This window comes from Homarus americanus, unplaced genomic scaffold (assembly GCF_018991925.1).
Source record: "Homarus americanus isolate GMGI-L3 unplaced genomic scaffold, GMGI_Hamer_2.0 scaffold4896, whole genome shotgun sequence".
In the NCBI taxonomy this organism is placed as follows: Eukaryota; Metazoa; Arthropoda; class Malacostraca; order Decapoda; family Nephropidae; genus Homarus; species Homarus americanus.
The window spans coordinates 7512495-7539608 of NW_024749657.1; the positions used below are offsets into that span (position 1 = coordinate 7512495).

Consider the following 27114-nt stretch of genomic DNA (forward strand, 5'->3'; position numbering starts at 1 on the left):
TTATATTTACTTTTAGAAATTTTTATAAACATTTTAATAAACATTTTAATAAACATTTCCTTTTATAAAACTGTAAATTATGTCATAGTGGATCTGCGTCGGACCGAGACATGCTGCCTTAAGTAAATAAAAAACTTACAATCTTTCTGTCTCTTAATTCTATTCCTTTCTCTCACTGTCACATAACTCCGCCGGTCCCCCTCCCCGTCCCAACTCGTTTATGATCTCAGGTAACATCACATACCAACCTCGGTGTGGCGGACGAATGGCGAATTTATATGACAGGTAGGCTTAACAACATTTCCGGAAATAGTCCTTTGTATGTATGTAGAGGTACTGCACACTATATATATACTGGTAGTAGTCTTAATCCATAGGGGAGACCTCGAGATTCTGTCAGTCAGTGCGAGTGTAGTGGAGGACTCGCAATACCTCTTCTACTGTCGCAGTGTAAGTGTACTGTATATATATACGTCCGATTTCTTCACAACACTGGGAGTTTCTCTTAAATCTGTGGCTATTGAAGATGCTTTTGTGGAGGAAAAATATTTACAAGACTAGTAGATACTTAATGAAGTAACAAAGGATTTAGTGAAACAATATTTTGGATTTCAACTTTTGATTCCAGATTGTAGAAGACTCCCTGAACCAATGATGTGAATATGCTTGTTAGTGATTTCCTTATTCTATAAGATAAAGAAGAGGTTGAGCTGAGTGTCGGGAATCTATCATAAAAAATTAATATTCTCTTACCGCCAACTTAAAGAAAAGGATGAAGTGTAAATCTTTGGCGATCTAATTTCAAATCACATTTTTTTTTTTAAATGAACTCCGCTAATGTCAGTCACGTTTAAAATTTACGTGTATTGGTGTCCTGTCAGTCTCAATTAATCATGAACTCGAAGATGTAATTGTGGGGGTTAAATTAATCCATTACTTAAGAAAAAGATTTATGGATTCGCCACTTTAGGATGAATTATAACCTAGAGACTTAAACCAAATTAGAAAGTGATTTTGAGGATTTATTCTAAAATAGAAGATAAATCCCTTTACTTTAATCTTAAGGAGATATTTTATGTTCAATATCTCAAACTTTCATTAAGTTGTTACTTAAACGATTTGAGCCCAAAATAGAATAAGGATTTTGGAATTAAAGTTTGGTGTCATTATAAAACTTGCAATTAAATGCAGATTTCCCAGTGTAATATAGTCAGTGTAATCAAATAAAATCAGCTGTGATCAGATTAAGATACTACACAAGGAACACTGAGCCCAGAGTTACTTCACAAAACATACACTCAGGAATTCTCATTCATATGTGTAATTTCTTGTCGGTATGTTAAATAATTTTAACTTTTCATATCAAAACATTTTTCATTAAGAAAGTCGTTATCAAAATTGTATTGAATATTCTTTTTTTTTTTAATAAATGTCATTCCTACTTTCAGAAGATAGGAATTAAACATGTGTGACGAAGATGCTTCTGCGCTGGTCTGCGACAACGGCTCCGGCCTCTGTAAGGCTGGCTTCGCCGGCGACGACGCTCCCCGCGCCGTATTCCCCTCCATCGTCGGCCGTCCTCGTCACCAGGGTGTGATGGTCGGTATGGGTCAGAAGGACGCCTACGTCGGTGACGAGGCCCAGAGCAAGCGAGGTATCCTGACTCTCAAGTACCCCATCGAGCACGGCATCATCACCAACTGGGACGACATGGAGAAGATCTGGCATCACACCTTCTACAACGAACTGCGTGTTGCCCCTGAGGAGTCCCCTGTCCTCCTCACTGAGGCTCCCCTCAACCCCAAGGCCAACCGTGAGAAGATGACCCAGATCATGTTCGAGACTTTCAGCTGCCCTGCCATGTACGTGGCCATCCAGGCCGTGCTGTCCCTGTACGCCTCTGGTCGTACCACAGGTATCGTGCTGGACTCTGGTGATGGCGTGTCTCACACTGTCCCCATCTACGAAGGTTATGCTCTTCCTCACGCCATCATGCGTCTTGACCTGGCTGGTCGCGATCTCACTGACTACCTGATGAAGATCATGACTGAGCGTGGCTACTCCTTCACCACCACGGCTGAGCGAGAGATCGTCCGTGACATTAAGGAGAAACTTTGCTATGTCGCCCTCGACTTCGAAAATGAAATGGCTCAGGCAGCTGCATCAACTTCTCTCGACAAGTCCTACGAACTTCCCGACGGTCAGGTCATCACCATCGGCAACGAAAGATTCCGTGCTCCTGAGGCTCTCTTCCAGCCTTCCTTCCTCGGGATGGAATCCTCGGGCGTCCATGAAACAGTTTATAGGTCCATCATGAAGTGTGATGTTGACATCAGGAAGGATTTGTATGCCAACACCGTCATGTCTGGTGGTACCACCATGTACCCTGGTATTGCTGACCGCATGCAGAAGGAAATCACCACACTGGCTCCCTCTACCATCAAGATCAAGATCATTGCTCCTCCCGAGCGTAAATACTCCGTCTGGATCGGTGGCTCCATCCTGTCTTCTCTGTCCACCTTCCAGGCCATGTGGATCTCAAAGGAAGAGTACGACGAGTCCGGCCCCGGCATTGTCCACCGCAAATGCTTCTAATTCATGTGGAGTTCATATTCTGTTACATGTTAATGTTCGGTGCCTTTGACAAGCTGCAAGTTATTCTCGTGCTCTTTTTTTAAATAAATATAGTATAAAAGTAAAAAGGTGTATCATTGAAGAACATATCAACCCAAATTTAGTACCAAACAATATTTCCTCCTGACTACATTATTAAAACTAATAAAAAACATTGCATTCAAACTTTCTGAATGGGTCAGCTATAACGGTGATCAGGATTATTTTCTATTTACAAGTAAGACAAACTAACCTCAAGGCTTGAATGATGTAAAGAAAAGATAGAACATTGATATTTGAGAGTAAATTATTAGCCTTATGCCAACACTGACTATAACAAAGTTGTAGGTGATGTGAGTTGAATTAATAAGAGATCTTTTTCGGTAGATGTAAAATTATGTATGGATTAAATTCTACAGTTCATACTTATTTTTTTTAAGACTGATTTCAGATACACTCTCGATTTATTTTACATGTTTAATATATGGTCCAGACCTACAACCACGATAGTTACCTCTAGACGACTGAATCTACACAAACATTCATGTCATGGGAATTAACTGATCTCTTCTTATCCTTGTAGGGTTAATTTAGCTCCACAGTTTATAGTACTGGCAGGAGTTTGTTTACTACGGGCTAACATTATCCTTATAAACAGAAAATCGAAAGTTAAATACGGAAAATCATTACATGTTGTGTCTTACAGGATAACCAAGAAGGCTTGTATCTTCGTTAATACTATTGTGTGATGTTTCATGAAAATTATCACCATAATAGTCAATCCTTTAAAGATGTTTAGAAATATTTATTCAGGGGCCAGAACATCCAGTTTAATACTCGTATTTAGGAATCCCACACGATATAAGGTATTCAAGGCAGATACTTAACCTCTTACAATGGCATTCCCTTAAATATGATAAATTAACTTCCGGAGTACGATGCCAACTCCTAAGTACAATTTCATCTTACATAAGGGAATAATTTATAATAATCAAAGAGTTAAAATATCGTACTCAAGAGGCTAAATCATCATCAATCAAGGATTTAAATTATCATACTCAAGGGTTATAATACTGTTTCACTGGGAACTATTGTAATATGTCTTGAAGTATGGAAAAAAAGACTTAAATCAAAACTTCAATCTCAAAAAGTCCAAGATGGCTGACGTAGTGCCTATAGAGGATATGGAACTACAACATTATTAAGAAGTATAGCTCTTTATACGCTATTAGATTAGCCATAGTGCCATATATCATAAAAATTCTCTCGATAAATTCTCAGAAAATACTATATAAGGCGAAACAAATAAACACACACACACACACACACACACACACACACACACACACACACACACACACACACACACACACACACACACACACACACACACACACAGAAACACACTCATTATAACGCACCCTCGTCAAAGTCAAATTTATAAGTGACACAAACACCATCTTTATAAATCACGAAATTAGACATGAAGAAAATCGAATTAAATCCTCAAAAACAGCAAACATTAAGATCATGCCTCAAGAGTATAGTTCTATAACATACAATAACACAATTATTTCTCCTGCAGGTATAAAATCACTATAAATATCATACTGGAAATATAAGCTAACGTTAGGAATGTTAATCTTGTCACGTGTTTCGACTTTACAGGTTTTTGGGGTAGACTGTGAGGCGTTATATATCCGGCGCCCGCATCTGTTTCCTTAGCTGTCACACTCCCTTCAATCCAAATGAGTCAATGTTAATTATTTTTCTCTCAGACTTGTTTTTAATTCGTCTTTTCTGATTTCACTGATGGATGATCTGTGAGGAAGGGTTTTTTTTCGAGTCATGTGAAGATTAACCAATTTATCTTATTTTCCCTGATGATTGAACACCCTCAGGTTAAGTTAACATAATTTAACCTAACCAAATATAATATAATATAATATAACATATACCCCAAACTAAGCTTATCTAACCTAACAAGGGTTAACCTAATCTAACCTTAACCAAACTTAACCTAACCTAAACCTAACCCCGCAGGTAATCAACAGGTGACATAAACTAGGATGGGCTTAATCTTCAGGTGATCCACTTATTCTATTTCCAATACCCAATCACGTCTATTTCTCTAACACTTAATATTTCGTACATGCCCACTACTATACCGCCCCCTAGTGACCTGGTAATGTAGGACCTGATAACCTGGTAACCTTGGTAATCTGGTGATCTTGCATTGCGTCATATTAAGTAAAGATTCACCTCAAACTCACCTATCGATTAATCATTACGTCACCAGGTACTCTATCATCAGGTCACCAGGTACTCTAATTACTAGGTCCGTCAACCAGGTTACCAAACACTAGGTACTTCATTACCAGATCACTAGTACTCCACCACCAGGGCACCAGGTAGAATGGAGATGTGGTAACAGTGACAGAGTGAGGTCATTCGTACACACCCTGTTATGATCACCCTTCACTTTTTCTTTACAAATGTCGCGTCTGTTTTTTCTTCATCTGTCTGTCTGTCATTTTACGTACGTGTGTTGTGTGTGTGTGTGTGTGTGTGTGTGTGTGTGTGTGTGTGTGTGTGTGTGTGTATGTCTCCTAATATTATTACCTCAATATTACTGCAATCTCACATGTTTGTTATTCTTGGTTACTGGTGTTATTTATAATCTCCGAGAAAATTGCCTTTATCCTTTCCCCCAAAAATTAACTAAATTCCTCCTCGAGTCATTCTTACCTCTTAACTCTACAAGATACATCACTTTAGTTGATATAGTGTTCGTGTACTAGTTTCATTTCTTATTATATATCCTTACTTCCTGCTTACACCTGCACTGTCGTTTATGAATCATAGAAGCTAAATAAATACAAACTGAGAGAATAGATTAATATTAGCTACACTATATCAGGTCTCAGACTACTAAACTATTGATTATAACCATTTAGTATCATTATTAACACGCTAACAATATTTACATCTGACATTACATATCTAATTAAACCATGTGGGTTATAAGTCTAATTGTCACCCACTTGACTATATAACAATGCCAGGTATCAGTTTACAAGTGTGTGTCGGGCTCTCTACCCAGCCAGTCCTTGCTTGCCTGGCGCCTCACCTCTCAAAATACTCTACACAGACATCCTATATCAATATTCTCTTACCATTATGTACGTATATTTGTATCTGTATATATTAATTTGCTCTATTTATATACAATGTTTTTTTATTGGGTTTTTTCTAGTTTATTTTGATGTGTGTTCTTTATTTATCAGATATTCATTGTTTTGATTTTCTGAAGTCATGAATGCAGTTGTTATATTTTGTCCTACGCTTTATCTCTGTGTCTGGTTCCTTATCTTTTCCTTATCTTTCGATGCATAACCCTTCCTCCTTCTCATCATCCCCGCTCTTTATTGTACCATCACTTTCTTACTCTCACCAGTACACCCTTCCTCTTACCAACACACTCGTTCTCTTACCAGCACACTCTTCCTCTTGCCAACACACTCTTGCTCTGACCAGCACACCCTTCCTCTAACTAGTACACTCTTCCTCTATCCAGTACAACCTTCATCTTACCAACACACTCTTTCTCTTACAAACACACTCTTTCTCTTACCAGCACACTCTTCCTCTTGCCAACACACTCTTCCTCTTACCAACACACTCTACCTCTTACGTCCACACTCTTCCTCCCGGTTTAACAGTTCCCCAGATGTGCCACGTGCTGTTTGCGTCTGGTAATTCTTCACCTTATCTTCACTGGATTCCTTCAGTGATGTTATTGTACTGCAAAGAGACACTCCGAGAGTCATTAAGACGATATGTTGGCACAGTATTTGGGACGCCATTATACCAAGATGAGGCAAAATATAGCTGTCTCACCGTGTTATTGTTGATGTTATTGTCATCCTGCCATTTATGCATTCCTTTTCCTTCTCCTGTTACGTACGTTATCTCTCTCTCTCTCTCTTCTTCTTCTTCTTCTTCTTCTTCTCTTACTGACATTGAAACCGGTAGAGGAGAGGAAACAGCAGACAAATGGTGGTTTGGTATGACAGTTAGGCTTCGCTATGTTTCCTCAAATAGTCATATGTCTGTCGCCTGAGCAAAACTATATATACGAGCAGTGGCCAAGTTACATAGGGGACACCTTGCCACTCAGTCGGTGTGGGTGAAGCAGAAGCTGTGAGCGCGCATAATCCCTCGTGTCTCCTGTCACAGTGTGAGTACTGCCACACCTACTCACTCTTCCCGGTTGAGGTCTGATTAGTGCTGGGATACCTAGACAGTTTCCGGTGATTTAGGAGGAAACTGTTTCTTAGTTTAATAGTGGTGATCAGTGCGGTATGTGTCTGTCATGCGATAGATGGCATGTTTGTGAGGAAAAAAAAAAGCACAGTTTATCAAATATCTCTTTTTTGCTGGTGGTCCACAAGGGTGACAAACCAGGAAAAAAGTAGTGCTGAATTCTCTTCGACTAGATTTTACATTAACCTAAATAGGATTTTTTTATTTTCTTCTTTTCAGTAAGAGAAATCAGTGTATGAGATTGGTACAAGGATATGATGTTAAAGACCTTGTTGAAAACTTTGTTGTTTCTTGAGGTTCTTGTAAAGAAAACTTGTGATAATTGTAACGATACGGTTGTAAGTATAAATAAATCTTGGATAATTTAGTAATATAAATATCGTATTATGTTTAATTTAATAAAATACACCAGATAGTCCCATACGTAGTGAAGAGAGTGAAGCTGTTTTATAATATCACCAATTCGGGTAAATATGCACTTATTCTGAGTTACTAACTTTAGCATATAGCAACACAAACAATATCCTTCAATAATATAGTCGACCACGATAATTTAAATCTCTTTTAGTGGCCAAAAGTTAAATCTGCCGAACGTTTTGGTAGTTTTATATACTGAAGCTTTTGTTCTATATATACAATGGTATTATTTCAACAATAAACATAAGGGCTGGATAATGTTCAGTTCACGAATGGTCATATAATTTTTACGTTTCATTCTGGTCGTGTGTGTGTGTGTGTGTGTGTGTGTGTGTGTGTGTGTGTGTGTGTCTGTGTGTGTGTGTTCGTGTTCGAGTAACAGTTGTGTAATATTTAATCAACTTTATCTTCGGGTGACACATCATCAGTGCCATAATTATTGATCATTTACATTTCTACATTAAGTTTCATAGTTCACTTTGTCGTCACATTTTCTAACAGTTGGATCATCTTGACTTACATTGTTGCTTTGTCCAACAGTTAACTAAAAAACAACAAAATGTGTGACGACGACGCTGCTGCGCTGGTCTGTGACAACGGCTCCGGCCTCTGTAAGGCTGGCTTCGCCGGTGATGACGCTCCCCGCGCCGTATTCCCCTCCATCGTCGGCCGTCCTCGTCACCAGGGTGTGATGGTCGGTATGGGTCAGAAGGACGCCTACGTCGGTGACGAGGCCCAGAGCAAACGAGGTATACTGACTCTCAAGTACCCCATCGAGCACGGCATCATCACCAACTGGGACGACATGGAGAAGATCTGGCATCACACCTTCTACAACGAACTGCGTGTTGCCCCTGAGGAGTCCCCCGTCCTCCTCACTGAGGCTCCCCTCAACCCCAAGGCCAACCGTGAGAAGATGACCCAGATCATGTTCGAAACTTTCAGCTGCCCAGCCATGTACGTGGCCATCCAGGCCGTGCTGTCCCTGTACGCCTCTGGTCGTACCACAGGTATCGTGCTGGACTCTGGTGATGGCGTGTCTCACACTGTCCCCATCTACGAAGGTTATGCTCTTCCTCACGCCATCATGCGTCTTGACCTGGCTGGTCGTGACTTGACAAACTATCTGATGAAGATTATGACTGAGCGTGGCTACTCCTTCACCACTACGGCTGAGCGTGAAATCGTCCGTGACGTCAAAGAGAAACTTTGCTATGTCGCTCTTGACTTTGAGAATGAAATGGCCCAGGCAGCTGCGTCCGCTTCTCTCGACAAGTCCTACGAACTTCCCGACGGTCAGGTCATCACCATCGGCAACGAAAGATTCCGTGCTCCTGAGGCAATGTTCCAGCCCTCCTTCCTGGGTATGGAATCCTGTGGAGTTCATGAAACTGTTTATCACTCCATCATGAAGTGTGACGTTGACATCAGGAAAGACCTTTACGCCAACAACGTCATGTCTGGTGGTACCACCATGTACCCTGGTATTGCTGACCGCATGCAGAAGGAAATCACTAATCTGGCTCCCTCCACCATCAAGATCAAGATCATTGCTCCTCCCGAGCGTAAGTACTCCGTCTGGATAGGTGGCTCCATCCTGGCCTCTCTGTCCACCTTCCAGGCCATGTGGATCACCAAGGAGGAGTACGACGAGTCCGGCCCCGGCATTGTCCACCGCAAGTGCTTCTAAAGAACATTATGAGCCGACCTCTTTCCTTATAGTGATGTCGAACTGGCAATAAAATATATAATATTCATGTATGTGTATGTTCTTGACCATTAGGTGTTTATTGACACAATATGTTCTCAAACAATGGATTATATATCATTCAGAGGTTTATGTTTACTTAAATTTGACATATCCTGATGCACTCTGTGATCCAGCCTCGCCAGGTCAACAATGCTATACTATAATGTGTCATTTTCCTATTAAAAAGAATATTTGTATTTGTCTCGTCAACGTCTTTGTTTTTACTTTTCTACCTTCCTCAAATACAAGCAACATGTCATCGATGTTATCTTTTTCTAACCTTAGTTTCTTTTACATCAAACGCTTTATCAAATGTTTTATTTTTTCACCGGTGTCCACACGTCTGTTAGTTATAAAGAATCATATAAACATTTTCTTTAGTGGCTGTCATATGTAAGTTATGCGCTTTACTTTTATCACTTCCCTTATCTCAAGATGGTATTCCTGTCATTCAATCTTCTTTTCCACGTTTATATTATGTTGTGTTAATTTATCTCGTTTCTTTACAGTATATATGTGGTACAGTCGTAATTAATCACACACATCTACCTACGCACTGCTAGGAGTTTCAACTATACTGCGTCAGGTTCTATTTATATAAAATTAAGGATAATTTTCGATGAAATATATCTTTCCAGAGATAAGAAATTTTAAACTTAACTTCACAGGATCTGGACTAACTTAGTGTTTCTATAATTAATCATAAACTTCTGTTAATGCGGATGAATATACAGTAAGTGGTCACCGATTACAATGTCATATAACATAAACCCTAACCATAGTGTTGACGGGGAGTTGGATACCATGCAACAGATCTTCCTCTACTCCACAAAGACGAACTAAAAATTGCACTCAGACTATTAATGTCTCTGGAAAATCAATATATTTATTTTGATAATTATCAGTCATGTTATTTACTTAAAATTTGGTTATACTTGCAATTAAAGTGTATCCCATTGAGTATAATGACTTAACCCCTTGATTACAATGACACTATATTTAAAGTGTTATCATCGTACGCAAATGTATAAGTTGTCGTACTGAAGGGGATAATGTATCTGAGGTTTATTCCCTATATTAAAATACCTGACATGCTTTTGTTGATTTCTAGGACACAAAAATCTTATATTTATGGTTTTCTATAGACAGTAAATAATTCGTTTATTGTAGAAATTAATAATATTGATTTTTTTTAGAAAATTTTGTTGTTTTTAGCTATAAACTCCGATTCTTTTTGTATAGCTCACGTATTATGATGTAATCCATGGCTTGGCAACTCCACACAAGGAAGGCGTTTATCACTGTCTGACAAGAGCCCGACGAAGTTAGTTACTGTTAAGATGCCTCCTGAGCTACACTCTCTCCCTCTCACTAAGTCTATTGGTGTTATTAAATGCAGTGTTATCTAGAGCAGTTTTTAATTATATAAGAGAAGTATACATATTTACCACTTCACGTGTACTTCTTCTGTAAAAACGTGTATATTTTAATACTTTATGTAACCTTTATGTAACTGTTAGTGTTTATTACTTTTTTTTATTACTTTGAAATGCACGTAATATATGTATCCTCTTATAATAAGGTAACTGTAATGCATTTATTTATCAGCGAATATCAATTAAACTTTTATGGTTCTAACTTAGTATCCCTTTGGTCACGTTCTTCATTGCTTGTGGAGACTGGTAGAAAGATGTGTGGTTTGTAGCCACTCACAGGGAGATTCTTACGTTTTGTTAAGAATGGTTAGGGGAGACTATAAATAAACTGAACATTTAACTTGATGATTAAACTCTCTAACACTAGCTTGGGTTATGTTAAGTTTGGTTAGCGTTAGGTTAAGTTTGGTTAGTGTTAGGTTAACCAAGGTTTCGTTTGGTTATATTTTGTTATATTAGTGTTAGGTTGACGTTAGCATTAGCTTTAGATTAGGTTAGGTTTCATGAAGTTGGGTCCGATTTGGTTGAGTTATGTTGCGTTAGGTTAAGTTAGGATTCATAATGTTATTTTATGTTAGGTTGGCGTTAGTGTTAGGGTGGTTAATTAGGTAATGAAATTAGGGATGTGTAATCCTCAGGTGATCCTACACTATTAAACTATAAAGAACCTTCATACGCTTCCTGGTGTACAACAACCATACACTAATGCAACTATGGCCTTGGCTTTTAATTAATAATAATGAAAGTAATTAATGATGTATGACCCACATTTACAATCATTATAACAGATGTTGTAGTAATTTTTATCTTACTATGATCCTTAAGAAGGTTAGAATATGTTGAATAAGTAAATACGTATTTAAAAAAGGTAGACATTATCACCTCCGTCTCCTCGTGTTTTATCCTTGACGGCAAAGAATTCAGCGAATAATCCTGTATTATCAGTAAAATTTCAATACTATTCGTACAATATCGAAAATAACATTATCACCATCAACGTATCGGCCACCTCAAGTATGAAACAAAAGAACAAATGACTTATGTCAGAACACCGACTCATCCTGACGTCATTGCAGTGTAGCTTGACTATGTAATATGCAACGACGCACTGCCAACAGCGGTACAGGTAACGATGGGTAAGAGAGGGCTGACGCAAATGACAGGTACACAGGTATTCATCTCACCTCTCATTAATTAGTTAAGGCTTGTGGAGAAACCCTTTTAGACTATCAGGAGTATTGGTTTTTATCTTCCTTTCGTTCACCTAAATTATTATTGAACTATTAAGTCATTAATAGTAAATAATAATACATTGACAGCTGTATTATTATTATTATTATTATTATTATTATTATTATTATTATTATTATTATTATTATTATTATTATTATTATTATTACCGCAATGAAATCAACTTGGAGACTTTGAAGATTCCAAAATGTGTTTGAGGAGTTTGTTCATTATCGGCTTTTGTCCGTGGTTCACCAGAGGCCACCGTCAGGAGGCGGCTCAGTGTGACCACCAACCATTCACCGAAGTCCTCCTCCTCTGCCATCAACATCGGACGTCCATCTTGGCAGCCCCATTATTCAACATCGCGTTCTTGGCAACGACTCGAAGACCAAATAAACTTATATGGCAGTGACAGTCGGTGAAGATATTATATTAATTGTGGAGCAGATCGCCAGGGTACCACTTGGTCGCTGAGGCCGGAGTCGACTGAAGAGGAGAGGTGTGGCAGCCAGTGTGTTGCGGTGGTCGTGTCTACTGCGGTGAGTCTCGCTTGTCTTCACCACCATCCATAATGGATAATACAATGTAACGCATACCTGAGCTGCTACGGGTTAACCTGTGTACACACTGGGCCAAGTGTTGAGAACAAATATCAAACAGAGGCTTTGATGTAATCGTTTAGCATCTGACACATTTCCAGTGAGTGTATTTGTTTATTGTGGCGGCGGGGCGGGGTGGGGCGGGGCGAGCGGGGCGCGGGATCTTACAAAGGATATACAGTATTTCTAAACAAGTTACCTTCTCTACCACACGAAGATTATTTTTTTTATTCTGATGCTAAAAGAGAATTTTAAACTCATACTCTGGATGTTTACAACTTGATACAGTGAATAGCGATGTTTCAAAATAATGTCTCGAAATGCGGTGGATACAAATAATATTTTCAATGCATCTTCATTCAAGTTGTCTTAGTTCTCCTGGATAAAAACTATCGCATAAAATTTCCTCTGCCCGCCATTATATACAAAAATCAATACAATAACTTTCCTTCATGTTATGTATTAGAATGGAGCTATTCGCGTATATAGATAATAACAATAACAATCCATAGTCACCTGAAATGCTCTTGTAAGGAAATACAATTAGCTTCAGTTATGTACTACTTAGTGTATAGTCAGTCCTCTTGGTGTAGTTCTGGTGTGTGGATGAACGTTTTCTCTGGGGATGAACGTTCCTTTTTATAGTATGGGTGAACATACTTTTTGTGGTAGTTCTTCTATATTGGTGAACGTGTTTCTTAATTTTGATTTTTTTCGTATGTTTGTGGTGTATGGATGAACGTTTGCCCTGGTACTGTGGCGTTCTAACTAATTACTGGGTCTGGCTCGTGAGGTGTGGACGATTAATTCCTCGATTACGTTACCACTCGTGAAGTCTCTGGGGTGTAACTCACTAATAATTATCTTCTTAGGAATAATTTTTTAATATGTAATTAACTTTATCGGATCACGTGATGATTAACTATGCTGACGATACCTAGGGGGGTTGGATCAGTGTTTGGTTAGGTTAGATTTGGGGTGGTTAATCTTCATATTCTGCTTCGAGTTTTATTTTTTCACGTTTCCTATAATAAAGGGGATTCCTTTCTTTCCTGGTATCTAGATATATGTTTTAACTCCTTCAGATCATTAGTTGTTTAGATTCTCAACATGTTACAAACTGGTGTACTTTCAATAAGGTGTGACCTCTGACATATGGTGTGACCTCTGTCGTATAGTAATAACCTTTGACGTAGGACAGGACCTCTGACGCACACACCACGTAAGGTACCGCTGGCCACATATGTAACTCCGGGTCTAAATATAACAGGTCAAGAGAGTGACAGGTTGGGAGGCTCCGTGGACCGCGACTAATGAGCGCTAATGTAACAACTCACAGTATTAATATATAAGTGTGTTATGTCATTGTTCCAGCTGATGTAACTTACGCCGCGGCCATTTTCGTCCGCCGCTATAAATATCTGGATAATTTGTAATAATTGGTCTCTGTATTATCAGTTTGTCTTGAAAATCTATAAGAAATAAGTATTTATTTATTTTCATTATACCTCAATGTGCTCACACTCACCAAGTTGGAGTAAAGGGGAAGAATTTTGACGGCTTTTTTTCCAGTCTTACATAACTAGTCGACATTCTCACAAGGATTCTTGATATCACGAGTCACAACACACCTGTGTGATATCTTTCATTTAAAATACAATTTCCTATTCTCTCTCAGAGTTTACTAAGTTCTACTTGATTTATTAGATCAGTTCTTCGTGTCTGTGGCTAATGTTTATTATCATTCTGCATAATTATTATGTTCAAGATAGGCCACGAATTAGAACATTTGTGTTTACATAGTAAAGTTTTATACAATAAAAATATTTAAATCCATTCTATAGTCCTTCGTTCTTTATAAATTACTCAAGCATGGATTATATCTCCAGTGATACTATCATTGTGTACTACTTCCAGCACGCATCAGGTTATTATTTACTCAACAACAGATGTCCTCATCAACAGCTCACCGGTAACTCGATTCGTTCACTGAATTCTACAGTGTTTCGTGGCCGGTGCTGTAAAACTTTATATTTAAAAAATCCCAGATATGAATATTGGTGCAAAAGAAACCTGAACATAATTCAGATGATCCATGATGAAGTCTGAGTACAAGATAGACGTCACTATTGCGGTATTTGTGCGCTTATAAAAGGCGTAGTAAAAATATGAAGGGTCCTATGTAAATCTGTGTGTAGAGCCAACAAAATTTCCGGTATGCTCATTTGAAAAACAGAAATCAATGCCTTTTCTTGTCTTACAGAACTAACATCATAATCCATCATGTGTGACGACGACGCAACAGCGCTGGTCTGCGACAACGGTTCCGGCCTCTGTAAGGCTGGCTTCGCCGGCGACGACGCTCCCCGCGCCGTATTCCCCTCTATCGTCGGCCGTCCTCGTCACCAGGGTGTGATGGTCGGTATGGGTCAGAAGGACGCCTACGTCGGTGACGAGGCCCAGAGCAAACGAGGTATCCTGACTCTCAAGTACCCCATCGAGCACGGCATCATCACCAACTGGGACGACATGGAGAAGATCTGGCATCACACTTTCTACAACGAACTGCGAGTTGCCCCTGAGGAGTCCCCCGTCCTCCTCACTGAGGCTCCCCTCAACCCCAAGGCCAACCGTGAGAAGATGACCCAGATCATGTTCGAAACGTTCAGCTGCCCTGCCATGTACGTGGCCATCCAGGCCGTGCTGTCCCTGTACGCCTCTGGTCGTACCACAGGTATCGTGCTGGACTCTGGTGATGGTGTGACTCACACTGTCCCCATCTACGAAGGTTATGCTCTTCCTCACGCCATCATGCGTCTTGACCTGGCTGGTCGTGATCTCACCAATTACCTTATGAAGGTCTTGACAGAACGTGGCTACTCCTTCACCACCACAGCTGAGCGTGAGATTGTCCGTGACATCAAGGAGAAGCTTTGCTATGTCGCTCTTGATTTTGAGAATGAAATGGCCCAGGCAGCTGCCACAGCATCTCTAGAGAAATCCTACGAGCTTCCCGATGGTCAGGTCATCACAATCGGCAATGAACGTTTCCGAGCACCCGAAGCCTTGTTCCAGCCCTCCTTCCTTGGTATGGAATCCAGTGGTGTTCATGAAACCGTATATCAGTCCATCATGAAGTGTGATGTTGACATCAGGAAAGACCTTTATGCCAACACCGTCATGTCTGGTGGTACCACCATGTACCCTGGTATTGCTGACCGCATGCAGAAGGAAATCACTACATTGGCTCCCTCCACCATCAAGATCAAGATCATTGCTCCTCCCGAGCGTAAGTACTCCGTCTGGATCGGTGGCTCCATCCTGGCCTCTCTGTCCACCTTCCAGACCATGTGGATCACCAAGGAGGAGTACGACGAGTCCGGCCCCGGCATTGTCCACCGCAAGTGCTTCTAAATTGCAAATCTATTTTACTTAAAGATAAATCAGAGGCTCTTGTACTGTTTTCATATCAATCACGATGCAATTCATTATTGCCTCTTAATATTACAAATGAGGAAAATATCACATATATTTTCATCTACATATTTTCACATCTAATAATCAGTCAATATCTCCTCATGCACCCATGAATTAATGTTCATACAAATCTAATAACTAATAACTGAAACAAAATTACTTGTGTCGAGAAGTCAATAAATTCACTACACCTCGAAACTGGTGAGAATGAGTGACTGTCATATGTGAAACTTGTGTTTGAAGTTACTGTAGGTGGTGAAGATCCCTTTCTCTTTGTGTTTCATTTTATATTTAAATAAATATGAAATATAAAATGTTAAATAAATGTAACAAAATGGAAGAACTTGTTTCCTTCATCATCTTAAAATATTGTAGATAAGACTTGTCTGAATAAGAGGACCATTATAACATATACTGAGTCTACATTAAAGAGATACCTTCCCCTAACACCAGTTATGAGATAATATTACACTGAGGCTTAAACAGACACTGAGACTCTAGCAGACACTGAGACTCTAGCAGACACTGAGACTCTAGCAGACACTGAGACTCTAGCAGACAGATATAAAACAGCTCTTAAAAGGTTAAAAAGGTTGAGTTATGCTTTATGCCTCACCTGAGTATCAAGGCAGAATAGCTCACCTTTTTCATGCCTCACTTTGATATTTGAGTATTAAGGCAGGATAGCTCACTTCTCAAAAGTTCCAACTCACTCAAGAAACTTTAAAATATTTGGATGCTATTTCTCAAACGTTGGTGTGTTGAACTTCCATCTCCAATGTACATAAAAGGTTATTAACCCCTTGAATGTGATTTTAACTCCATGATTATGATAACCACAGAAGTAACATGAATTACATTATCGAGTAATAGTATCTTGACTCGATGAATACGACGATCTATTTCATTTGAGTAAGATAACAGTGCACTCAAGGGGTAAAGACTTCATCTCAAGGGGTTAAGTCATCGTGCCCAAGGGTCAAATCATTGTACTCAAGGGGTTAAGGCATAGTTCTCAAGGGGTTAAATCATAGTACCCAAGGATAGTGTCATTGTACTCAAAGGGCTATGAGACGCATCTAACTGTCTGAGTTAAGTTTTATCAAAAAATATATAATGTATTAAAGGCGATCAAAAACTGCAATGAGACTCTACCTTGACTAATACCAGTTAGGAGACAAATTTTTGCTGAATCTTTACCTTAACTAGAAAAGTTCTCTTAGCACCAGTTAGGAGACAAATTTAATTGACGGCATATTATATTTGTGTGTTTAAGGGTAGAGGCTGTCTGTATGTAATAATAATAATAATAATAATAAACGGTTTATTAATAGAGTTGCAGCCGGTGGCTGAAAATAAACAGACTTACATTTAATTTAGACATAATGATATAATATGCATTGAATACATTTACAGGGCTGTACAGTACATAAATCAGGTGTTGTTTATTATTTTAACAATAGATAGGATGGTGCTGTTCTTATATCTATCGGTGCGGGCTCTTATGGGCTGAAATTTGTTGTAGTGGCGGACTGTGCGAGTTGGGTGGGGGGGCTGCAGGTGGCAGGAGGTGGCGATGGCGAGGGTGGTGCAGTAGTCCACTGCCAAACCTTTCCAGTGCTTGATGGTGGAGGTCACTGAGGGATGGCATTTCCAGGGTGGAGAGAGCGTTGGTGTAGCTGCAGCATTCTGCGCCGAGCATGATTCTGCAGGCCCTTTTCTGTACCTTCTCTAGCTGACGTTGTTGGGTGGAGTTGAGAGAAGACGACCAGGCTGGTGACGCATACGTTAGTTTGGGGAGAATAAAGGCGCTGTAGATGGTCCTCAGCTCTGGCGTGGGTGTCCCAAGTGACCAAAGTCGTCGTAGCATGTAGAGACGGTACGAGGCTGCCTTGACTGTGTTATTTACATGGGCCTTCCAGTCAAGTTTGTTGTCTATAGTTACACCCAGGAGTTTGGCAGACTGCACCAGCTGGAGAGGATGGGCACCCACTGTGACTGCTGGGGCTTGCACTGGAGTGGTGGCGGTATTGATGTGCATGACTACGGTTTTGGTGTGGTTGATGGTGACCTTGTTCTCCGTAGTCCATGCCTGTAGCCTGTCCAGGGTGCCTTGTAGCGATGAGTAGTCTGGTGCGGTGTTGTCCACTGAAACCCCCACAGTGCAGTCATCCACGTACTTCCACCTGTGAGGAGTGTCCGATAGAGCGTCGTTGATCAGGATGAGGAAGCACAGTGGTCCCATCTTGGTCCCCTGGGGAACACCGCAGGTGAGGTGTTGGAATGTAGAGACCAAGCCCTGATACCTCACTGCTTGGCGACGTCCACTCAAGAAATCAGTGAGCCATGAGACCAGGTTGGTGGGCAGCCCTAGTGCAATAGCCTTGTTGATAACAGTGCAGTGATCAACAAGGTCAAAGGCCTTCCTGAAGTCCACAAGGGCAACGGCCAGTGATGTCTTACGTTTCTGCAAGTTTTTGTGCAGAAAATCCAGAAAGCTCACCAAGCAGTGTGATGTAGAGGAGGTCCTCATATTGCCAAATTGCTGTGGATCAATTGACTGATAGATACTGGCAAATGCCCACTCAAAAACAAAGTCCTCACAAAGTAGACTGGGTATGGGGGTAATGGCAACTGGCCTGAGGTCGTTAGGGGACTGTGGGGTGGTGACCTTGGGGATGGGGGTGACAAATGCGGTTTTCCATTCATTAGGGCATTTGCTTTGTCTGAGGGATGCATTAATAATAGAACAGAGGGGGGTGGCAAGTTCGACTGCAAACTCCTTGTATATTTTGATTGGGAGGTCAATTGGGGTCGTGGAGCGTTTGGATTTAAATTTCAGGAGTTTGTTGGCGATTTCATATGGTTGGACACTGGGAGGGGGGAGGGGGAAGGTAAGTAAGCTGGGAGGAGAGTGAGGTCAAGACTGGGTAAGGTATGACATATGGTAGCAAAATGGTTATTAATTATCTCAGCTGCCTCCTCACTAGGTAAATGTGAGATGAAAGGAAGTGTGGGAGACTGACGGTTGAGACCACAGAGATCTTTTACCTTGGAGTACCACTGACCGATGCCGACTTCCTTGAGGCCGTGCACTTTCCTGGGATAATAAGTCTTCTTGGCAGACTTGATTTCCCTGATGACCTGGTTACGTAGACTTTTGTACAGGCGGTTGTTGGTGTAGTATGCCTTGTTGCGCTGCTCAATAAGTCTTTTTATGCGGGGCGTAATCCACGGGACATCATCGGGGTGGATCCTCAGTGTTTTGGCTGGAAAGAAGTGGTGGTAGGCTTTGGTGATAGTGTCCAGGTAATTATCCCACTTGTTCTGCACATCGTCGACCGTGATCACTTCAGTCCAGGGATACCGGGTTATCCATTGTATGTATGTATGTATGTATGTATATGTGTATGTGTGTGTGTCTGTGTACTGTATGTGTATATATTTCCTATTGGATTCAAGTAATAAACAGATCAAAATATGTTGTTATTATTCTTCAAGAGGACACAAAACATCCATGACCGCATGACCGCATTAACATCAGTCACAGCAAAGTAAACATCCGACTGACGGGTTTATATATTGCCATTTATTATGTTTTCCTCCTCTTCCCCTTAAAATGATTAGCAACACTTTCAAGGCAGTTTGCTCATGTCTTCGCCAGCTCCTATAGGTGAGTTACTAGCCTGTGACGTGACAGTCTGAGTGTAGAATTGCTTCACACTTTTTTCCCAATCTTAGGTTTATTAAGGCGACTTTTTAGTTATGCTGTTACTGAATAAAAAAAAATAATACTGTCCTTGTTGTCATTAACTCTTTGAGGACGATCGTACTCAAGGGGTCAAGATATCGTACTCAAGGGGTTAGGTTACGTTACGTTACATTGCATTACGTTAGTACTGGATAAATTTTCAGCATCAGGACTGTGGTAACTAGGAGCCATGGCTAATCAAAGCAACATAACCTCTAACCTTGGAGATCTCTTCCTCCTCCTCTAGTTGTTGGCCAAGATCACTCTTATGGTCAGACAGTCGATTCATACCTCACTCATTTATTACCTCGTCACTCATGCCTGTCCCTCCCCCTCTATATTCTCCCTCTCGCCATGTCTTCTCTCCACCTTTCCCTTTTCTTCCTTTTCCTCCTCCTCCTCCTCCTCCTCCTCCTCCTCCTCCTCCTACATCCTCTCTCCCCATGTACCCACCACCCACCCACCACCCACCCACCCACCCACCTCTTGACACATATATGGGCAGCTGTCCCTCACGGTATATATATATATAATAACAGTCGTGTCACTCCTCGCTGCCCACCAGTACCACGCGGAGGGTCACCACCACCACACACCCAGGTAGGGCTTGCAAACACTCACCAAACATTTCTCTCATTAAGCACAAATAACAAGTACGGGCATTAAGTACATATACACAATTAGTTATACGTTACAGGTATAAATTTAGACACAGAATATGAAGACATTATTGAGTTAACTGTATAAAGTGATTACAAATATACCTAAATGAACGAAATAATCTGTACAGGTATAGAGGAAATGTTCACGTAATAACTGTATAATTCGGTACCTTAAACTTAAGACTGGAAAATGTATGAAGAATATTTTAAAGTGTTGGAATGTTATGGCCGATGGTCTTTTGTTTATAATCTATATAGAAAAGAAATTTCAAGACTTTGCTTATAACTTTTTTACTTTGTGACGTATCTGAGGATTTTCAGAACTTTGTTTATCAATTTATAATTAACAACTAAGTGGGAATTCATGTTAAGAATCCCCATTTTCTTGTTAATTAAGTTTGTCCACTGTTTACTGAGTGTTTGTATGAGTAAGACATCACACCTTGCATCTTATGTGTCTCTAATATGCTTTCTTAAACTGCAGGAACTTAATATAACGATAACACACTAGAGTTACATTCGTGTCTTCTGTTTCGATAATTTGTTTTAATGATGACTCACTGACGTCAGCCACATATATTTGCATCATCAGCCACACCTGTATCGCACCTGTGTTAATGGACCATCTGGAACACATGAAAAGATTCAGTGCCACTGTGGGAGAGAAACTGTTTAGCGAATTTATGATAACATGGAAATTAAAATTAACATGTAAACATATACGTTCAGAAAAAGGTAAAAAATAGCTTGTTTCCTGATAGTAATTTTGTAACTAAGTAACAATAATTACTATTCCCGTTGTTTTGTTCTGTTGTGTGAGATTATTTTTGAGGTATTAATGGTCGCAAAATTAATCCAAAAGTTTCGTAAGTATGAAAACATTCCTATTACTCAGTGATGTCGCAGACATTTTAGTGACAATATCACTCCTGGAGCTTCTAAACAAGTGAATGTTGAGAGATAATGTCATCATGTAGTTATATATGTTTACACACACACACACACACACATGAAGTTATTGTTCTCATTTAATCTATTCAACTTTTCATCTCAGGCTTATAATTCATCATGTGTGACGACGACGCAACAGCGCTGGTCTGCGACAACGGCTCCGGCCTCTGTAAGGCTGGCTTCGCCGGTGATGACGCTCCCCGCGCCGTATTCCCCTCCATCGTCGGCCGTCCTCGTCACCAGGGTGTGATGGTCGGTATGGGTCAGAAGGACGCCTACGTCGGTGACGAGGCCCAGAGCAAGCGAGGTATCCTGACTCTCAAGTACCCCATCGAGCACGGCATCATCACCAACTGGGACGACATGGAGAAGATCTGGCATCACACCTTCTACAACGAACTGCGTGTTGCCCCTGAGGAGTCCCCTGTCCTCCTCACTGAGGCTCCCCTCAACCCCAAGGCCAACCGTGAGAAGATGACCCAGATCATGTTCGAAACCTTCTGTGGTCCAGCCATGTACGTGGCCATCCAGGCCGTGCTGTCCCTGTACGCCTCTGGTCGTACCACAGGTATCGTGCTGGACTCTGGTGATGGTGTGACCCACACTGTCCCCATCTACGAAGGTTATGCTCTTCCTCACGCCATCATGCGTCTTGACTTGGCTGGGCGTGATCTCACTGACTACCTGATGAAGATCATGACTGAGCGTGGCTACTCCTTCACCACCACAGCTGAGCGTGAAATCGTCCGTGACATTAAGGAGAAACTTTGCTATGTCGCTCTTGATTTCGAAAATGAAATGGCCCAGGCAGCTGCCACCACTTCTTTAGAAAAGTCCTACGAACTTCCCGACGGTCAGGTCATCACCATCGGCAACGAGCGTTTCCGTGCTCCTGAGGCTCTCTTCCAGCCTTCCTTCCTGGGTATGGAATCTTCTGGTGTTCACGAGACTGTTTATCAATCCATCATGAAATGTGACGTTGACATTAGGAAGGATCTTTACGCTAACAACGTTCTTTCTGGCGGTACCACCATGTACCCTGGTATTGCTGACCGCATGCAGAAGGAAATCACTAATCTAGCTCCTGCTACTATCAAGATCAAGATCATTGCTCCTCCCGAGCGTAAGTACTCCGTCTGGATCGGTGGCTCCATCCTAGCCTCTCTGTCCACCTTCCAGGCCATGTGGATCACCAAGGAGGAGTATGAAGAGTCCGGCCCCGGCATTGTCCACCGCAAGTGCTTCTAAATTCAGATGTGAATCCAAGATCCCAAACAACTGTGATGTATCTCTAACATTTATGCACTATGGTTCCTATCTCATCAAGTCATCTTCCTTCATTCTGTGGTACTGAAGACAGTGTAACCTTCAGCCAACACATCTTACTCGAGGATTGATATTGTTCTGCATCGACATTTCATCTAACCATCACTGGTCAAAGTCTATCTCAACATATCATCATAAAATGTATTTTTATAATATGAAAATCGCTGTCAGGTTGATGTTTTCCAGACTACCATTACCCTTCTTTTTATATTTATAAATGAATTTTATATATAACACCTCTCCCGCACCACACCTGTACCTGGGAACTGATGAATCTCCTGTTACGTGGCCACTGTTGTTCCCCAAGAATGATTTAATAAATATTTACAACAAGTTGTACATTGTTACTAAATTCTTGTATGAAATATACGATAAATTATTGTTTTCCTATTTTCACGGAATTTTTAAATATATTAACTTCCATAAAAAAGGTTTTTACTCTCATTGTGGACAAAGTTTAGAACAAGATGTTGTGTACACTGACGTTGATATTTCACAACTAGATATTGACTGATACTTTACTTTGCCTCTATTTTCATGTCGAATCTTTTATGTATCGTCACTATGAAATATTGTCTTACATAACCTTGTAATTCAGTCATCTTCAGAAATTAAACCTATTGAGCAACACCAATAACAGATATAGATACAATATACTGTGTAGGTCCGTCCTGACATGTTTTGGTAGGTAGAAGTAGAACTAATGGTTAAGAAGATATTAGAGTCATATGTAGGGCGGATGACTACTGGGGAAACCAAGATCAAGGTGCAGGAGTCAGACCACCATCACGGTATAGCAGAGATGACCCTCTTATCCCTGACACACATGACAACTGTTCAACTGACTCGCTTCTTGGTGTAATATATTCTTCATTGTTAAGTGAAGAAAGAGTCCTATAATCCTGTAGGTCTTTGTAAAGTTGGATAAACGAGGAATACTCCAGGATCGAACCAGCGACCCCTAGAACAGGAGACGAGCGCTGCACCCACTCGTACCATAGGGATACAAGACACACACACACACACACACACACACACACTGATAATATCTTAAAAGTTATCATCATTTCTTACACTAAACTAAAGGGAATAACTCAACTCGCAGGACACTCTGGGTAGTGTCTATTGGTTTATCAAATGTCAAATGGAAGTTGTCCAGCTATTGACGGTCTAGACAATTTCTCAGGAGCGACGTAAGGAAGTTTGATGTTCATAATCTGGGGAGTTTTTTTTTCTGTTAAACTGATATTTTTAACACTTTTCTTGGAATATGTTAACATTAGTTGTATTGAAATGTTGTGGTTGGATGTTATAGTCTTGTCATGTCGGAGGAACAACAAAGTGTGTCGCATAGAAGATTTATAATTAAACAAAACTTAAAACTCTAATTGTGTGTATATTTGTATATGTGACAAATAAAGGGAAACACGAAGGGTTGAAGAGGGGGGAAATGGAGGAAAAAACCAAAGAGGGAGGGATAGAAGGAGGGGGAAAGAACTATAGAGGGAAAAACCCAAAGGGGAGGGATAGAAGGTAAGGGAGAAAGAACTATGGAGGGAAAAGACCAAAGAGGAGGGTAGATGGAAGGAAGGAGAGGTCATATTCCCATTTATGGTATCAGTGGGGTCCTGGCACCACACCTGAAGTCACGAGGCACTTGATATTCTGCCTCGAGGACCACCCTGGCGGACTACACAGGCAGGTAAGGCTAGACGTATTAATGCCCCCTTTATCTGTCGACTCACACGCTTCAAGAATCACCTCTAACCTTCACTCCTTGTTGTTGTATGGGTCGCCGGCCAGGTTACATGACGCTCTAGAGGCTATAAATACGGGTAAGTGGACATGTGAGAAATGAGTTGGTTATCTGACGTGATGTTAGATATGGCAGGAGGGGGAGGGAGAAACGCTGGTGGAGAGACAGACGGGAGAAAGAGAAGGAGATACATTAGTGAGAGACAGTAAATGATAAATGAAGAAGAGAAGTTGAAAGAATAGAATAGAAATAAAGATGATCTAGAAGTAAATGGGGTAATGTGAGGAAAATTTAATGTTGAGAAAGTCTGAATTGGGAAGACGGAGAAGAAAAACGATGAAGGCAAAAACAAATAAGGGAAGGAATGACAGTGAGAAGTGGCAGGGAGGGAAGGAGGGAGGGAAGGAAGGAGGGAAATAAGGAGGGAGGGAGGGGTTTGTATCATATACTAATGCCTCTCGGCTCCCCTGACATGTTCCGTCTTCTGAGGTACTTGAGTTTGTTTATGTATCAACTTGGTGAAGTGTAGTGTTGGCCAGATGACCAGCGAGGCTTCTGATGTGACGCACAGTGTGGATGGCTTATTATTAAGGGTAAATTTTTGTGTTTCTCTCTCTCTGGTGATAAATTCCCCGAAATTCTCGCTTTTTTAATAGAACATGAACCCTAGATGGACCATGAGAGGGTAAACTACTCCAAATACAAAAATCTCAGGGTGTCGGACTCAGGACACTACACATGTACATAGTTCTTTTAAAACTTCATCCATATTGTGAATCCCCAGAGTGAACTATCTACTTTTATATTATCTTCCTCTCACCTTCCCCTGATCAATCCAGAGTCTGTCTATCCCTGTGTCTATCCAGGAGGTTGGATAGTGCTGAGCCTCATCCAGCCATCTCTATCCTTCCACTGTTGAAACATGTTATCCATTTAGAAGTATTTTTATATCTTACTCTACCTTGTTAGCTAATTGCCCCCCCTCCCACCTCCACCACGTCCTGAATATGGGATAAAGGAATTGATGTTTTCTATCTGTGTGTCTGTCTGTCCGAGATTGTAAACACGATAACTCGACCAATATGGATTCTGACGATTTTTTTTTTATATACGAGTCACACAGTACGATCCTTATATGACTTCAATAATCAGATGGTCTTTTTTATTTATTTTTGTTTTTTTTAGTCTTAGTTGTAAAGAGTCATTGCGGCACACTTGACCACAACCACATCGAAGTAAATTTTACGAAGTTACGCCAAAGATCTTAAAAAAAAACTATGTAAATATGTGTTATTAAGGCCTTGCTTCTTAGGTGGCGGGGGTATGTGTTATATTACTGCCTTGTGTATAATTGTTTTTATTTTTCATACCATTTATACAGTTTTTATTTACTTTGATTTACTTACACGCTCACTCATCCCTCCCGCTCCTAAAGTGAGGGACGAGATTCCTATGCTGAGGCGCTGGAACAAGTATCTCAATGCTTCTGGAGTCTCCGGTGGTTTCATTATGCCTAGAACTCAACTCATTCAGTAACTTCAGGGCCATGGTATCCCTGGCTCCGAGAGTCTATGATCATGTTGGGATAAAGTGATATTCGTGGCTCAGGTTCCTGTACAGTGCCTCGTTCTGGCTCTCCCTGAGGTTTGCTGCACTCTCCCTTCAGCTTCACTGTTGGGGGAGGTAAGTAGACGCCAGGGTGGAAGACTATGTGTAGTCCCATCCAAGAGGTCAACGTGTTTCCGTCTGGACGCTTGTTGTCGGATCTATAGACCTGTGATTCTCTATGTGCTGGACAGCTCGCAGTTGTCAGCCTTCCCTTGATGGTGGCATTAGCTTCATTATGTCTCACATAGCAACTCCTGGTGTCCAAGCATACGAAGGCTTGACTATCGCGTTGGTCTGTCCTCTCGGTTCCACAGATACACTCGTAAACATTATGAATAGCGACCACAAGACGAAGGGCTACAACTACATTGAGAGTCAGGGGATCAAGGCGAATATGTAGGAGACAGTCCTCCTCTGAGGCGCTGCAACATTCTGCTGGACACTTAAGTCTCTGGCTGAGATCATTGTTATCCCAAAACCGATGGTTGTTTGATCCTATTGAGAAAAACAATAAATATTTTCGACCAATCGGCAAGAAAATGGACATCATCAAGGCAGGTCATAGATCGCGATACAAGATGAAAACACTTAACATTCAAAGGCTTGTCTTCGGATCTCTCACTGTCACATTCGAAATTCGTGGACGAGCCGCTGTCATGACCAGTGTATTAGACAATGTCTTTTGCCAGTCAGTACACGTCAGTCATCCACTAAAATAACAGTGAACCTCAAAACCTTTTATGGAGTTGAAAGTTACTTGCTGGTCTCGGCCTCAATGTCCAAATGTCACTAAAACCCCAAAGAGAATAAATAATAACTCGTTATCAGCAGCTGTTTTATCTATTGATCAAAACATGTCATCAGAGGCCTCGATTTATGAGGCCGGTAGGTAATTTATGCTAAAATTAACCAACCTGTAAATGGCGTCCACCTGCTACCTGCCGAGATAGCAGGTGAGGTACTCATGTGCCAGGCAATTTGCAGATGACACCTCGCCCCAGAGCCACCCAGACCTCTGACTCACCCTCGGGGTAATCGTCACGCAGCCAAGATTGATAACCCATTGATTTGGCAAATACTCTTTAAGTGGCTTAGAAGAGAAGTATAGATGCACACCTCTTGTTCAGCACCCAGACATCCTACTTGACAAGTCATCCAGTAGAGCCGCATCCGTCAGTAGCCTCCAATCAGTCCTCGACCCGACCCCAC

At 40.9% G+C, this 27114-nt stretch overlaps 3 protein-coding genes across 3 annotated transcripts; all 3 read left to right on the forward strand.

Moving 5' to 3' along the window:
• The first annotated feature begins 362 nt into the window (after positions 1 to 362).
• LOC121853508 (actin, muscle-type A2-like) lies at positions 363 to 3036 on the forward strand. The gene is made up of 2 exons (XM_042347660.1): positions 363 to 450; positions 1449 to 3036. Exon 2 carries the CDS (start codon positions 1465 to 1467, stop codon positions 2593 to 2595), a length of 1131 nt encoding a protein of 376 aa, XP_042203594.1. The 5' UTR covers positions 363 to 450; positions 1449 to 1464; the 3' UTR covers positions 2596 to 3036.
• Positions 3037 to 6759: 3723 nt separating this feature from the next.
• On the forward strand, positions 6760 to 16191 carry LOC121853497. The gene is made up of 3 exons (XM_042347647.1): positions 6760 to 6853; positions 7897 to 9043; positions 14652 to 16191. The coding sequence occupies exons 2-3, from the start codon at positions 7916 to 7918 to the stop codon at positions 15786 to 15788; spliced, it is 2265 nt and encodes a 754-aa protein (XP_042203581.1). The 5' UTR covers positions 6760 to 6853; positions 7897 to 7915; the 3' UTR covers positions 15789 to 16191.
• A 5127-nt stretch (positions 16192 to 21318) lies between these two features.
• On the forward strand, positions 21319 to 22842 carry LOC121853545 (actin-5, muscle-specific-like). The gene has a single exon (XM_042347748.1). It carries the CDS (start codon positions 21333 to 21335, stop codon positions 22461 to 22463), a length of 1131 nt encoding a protein of 376 aa, XP_042203682.1. The 5' UTR covers positions 21319 to 21332; the 3' UTR covers positions 22464 to 22842.
• The last annotated feature ends 4272 nt before the right edge of the window (positions 22843 to 27114 follow it).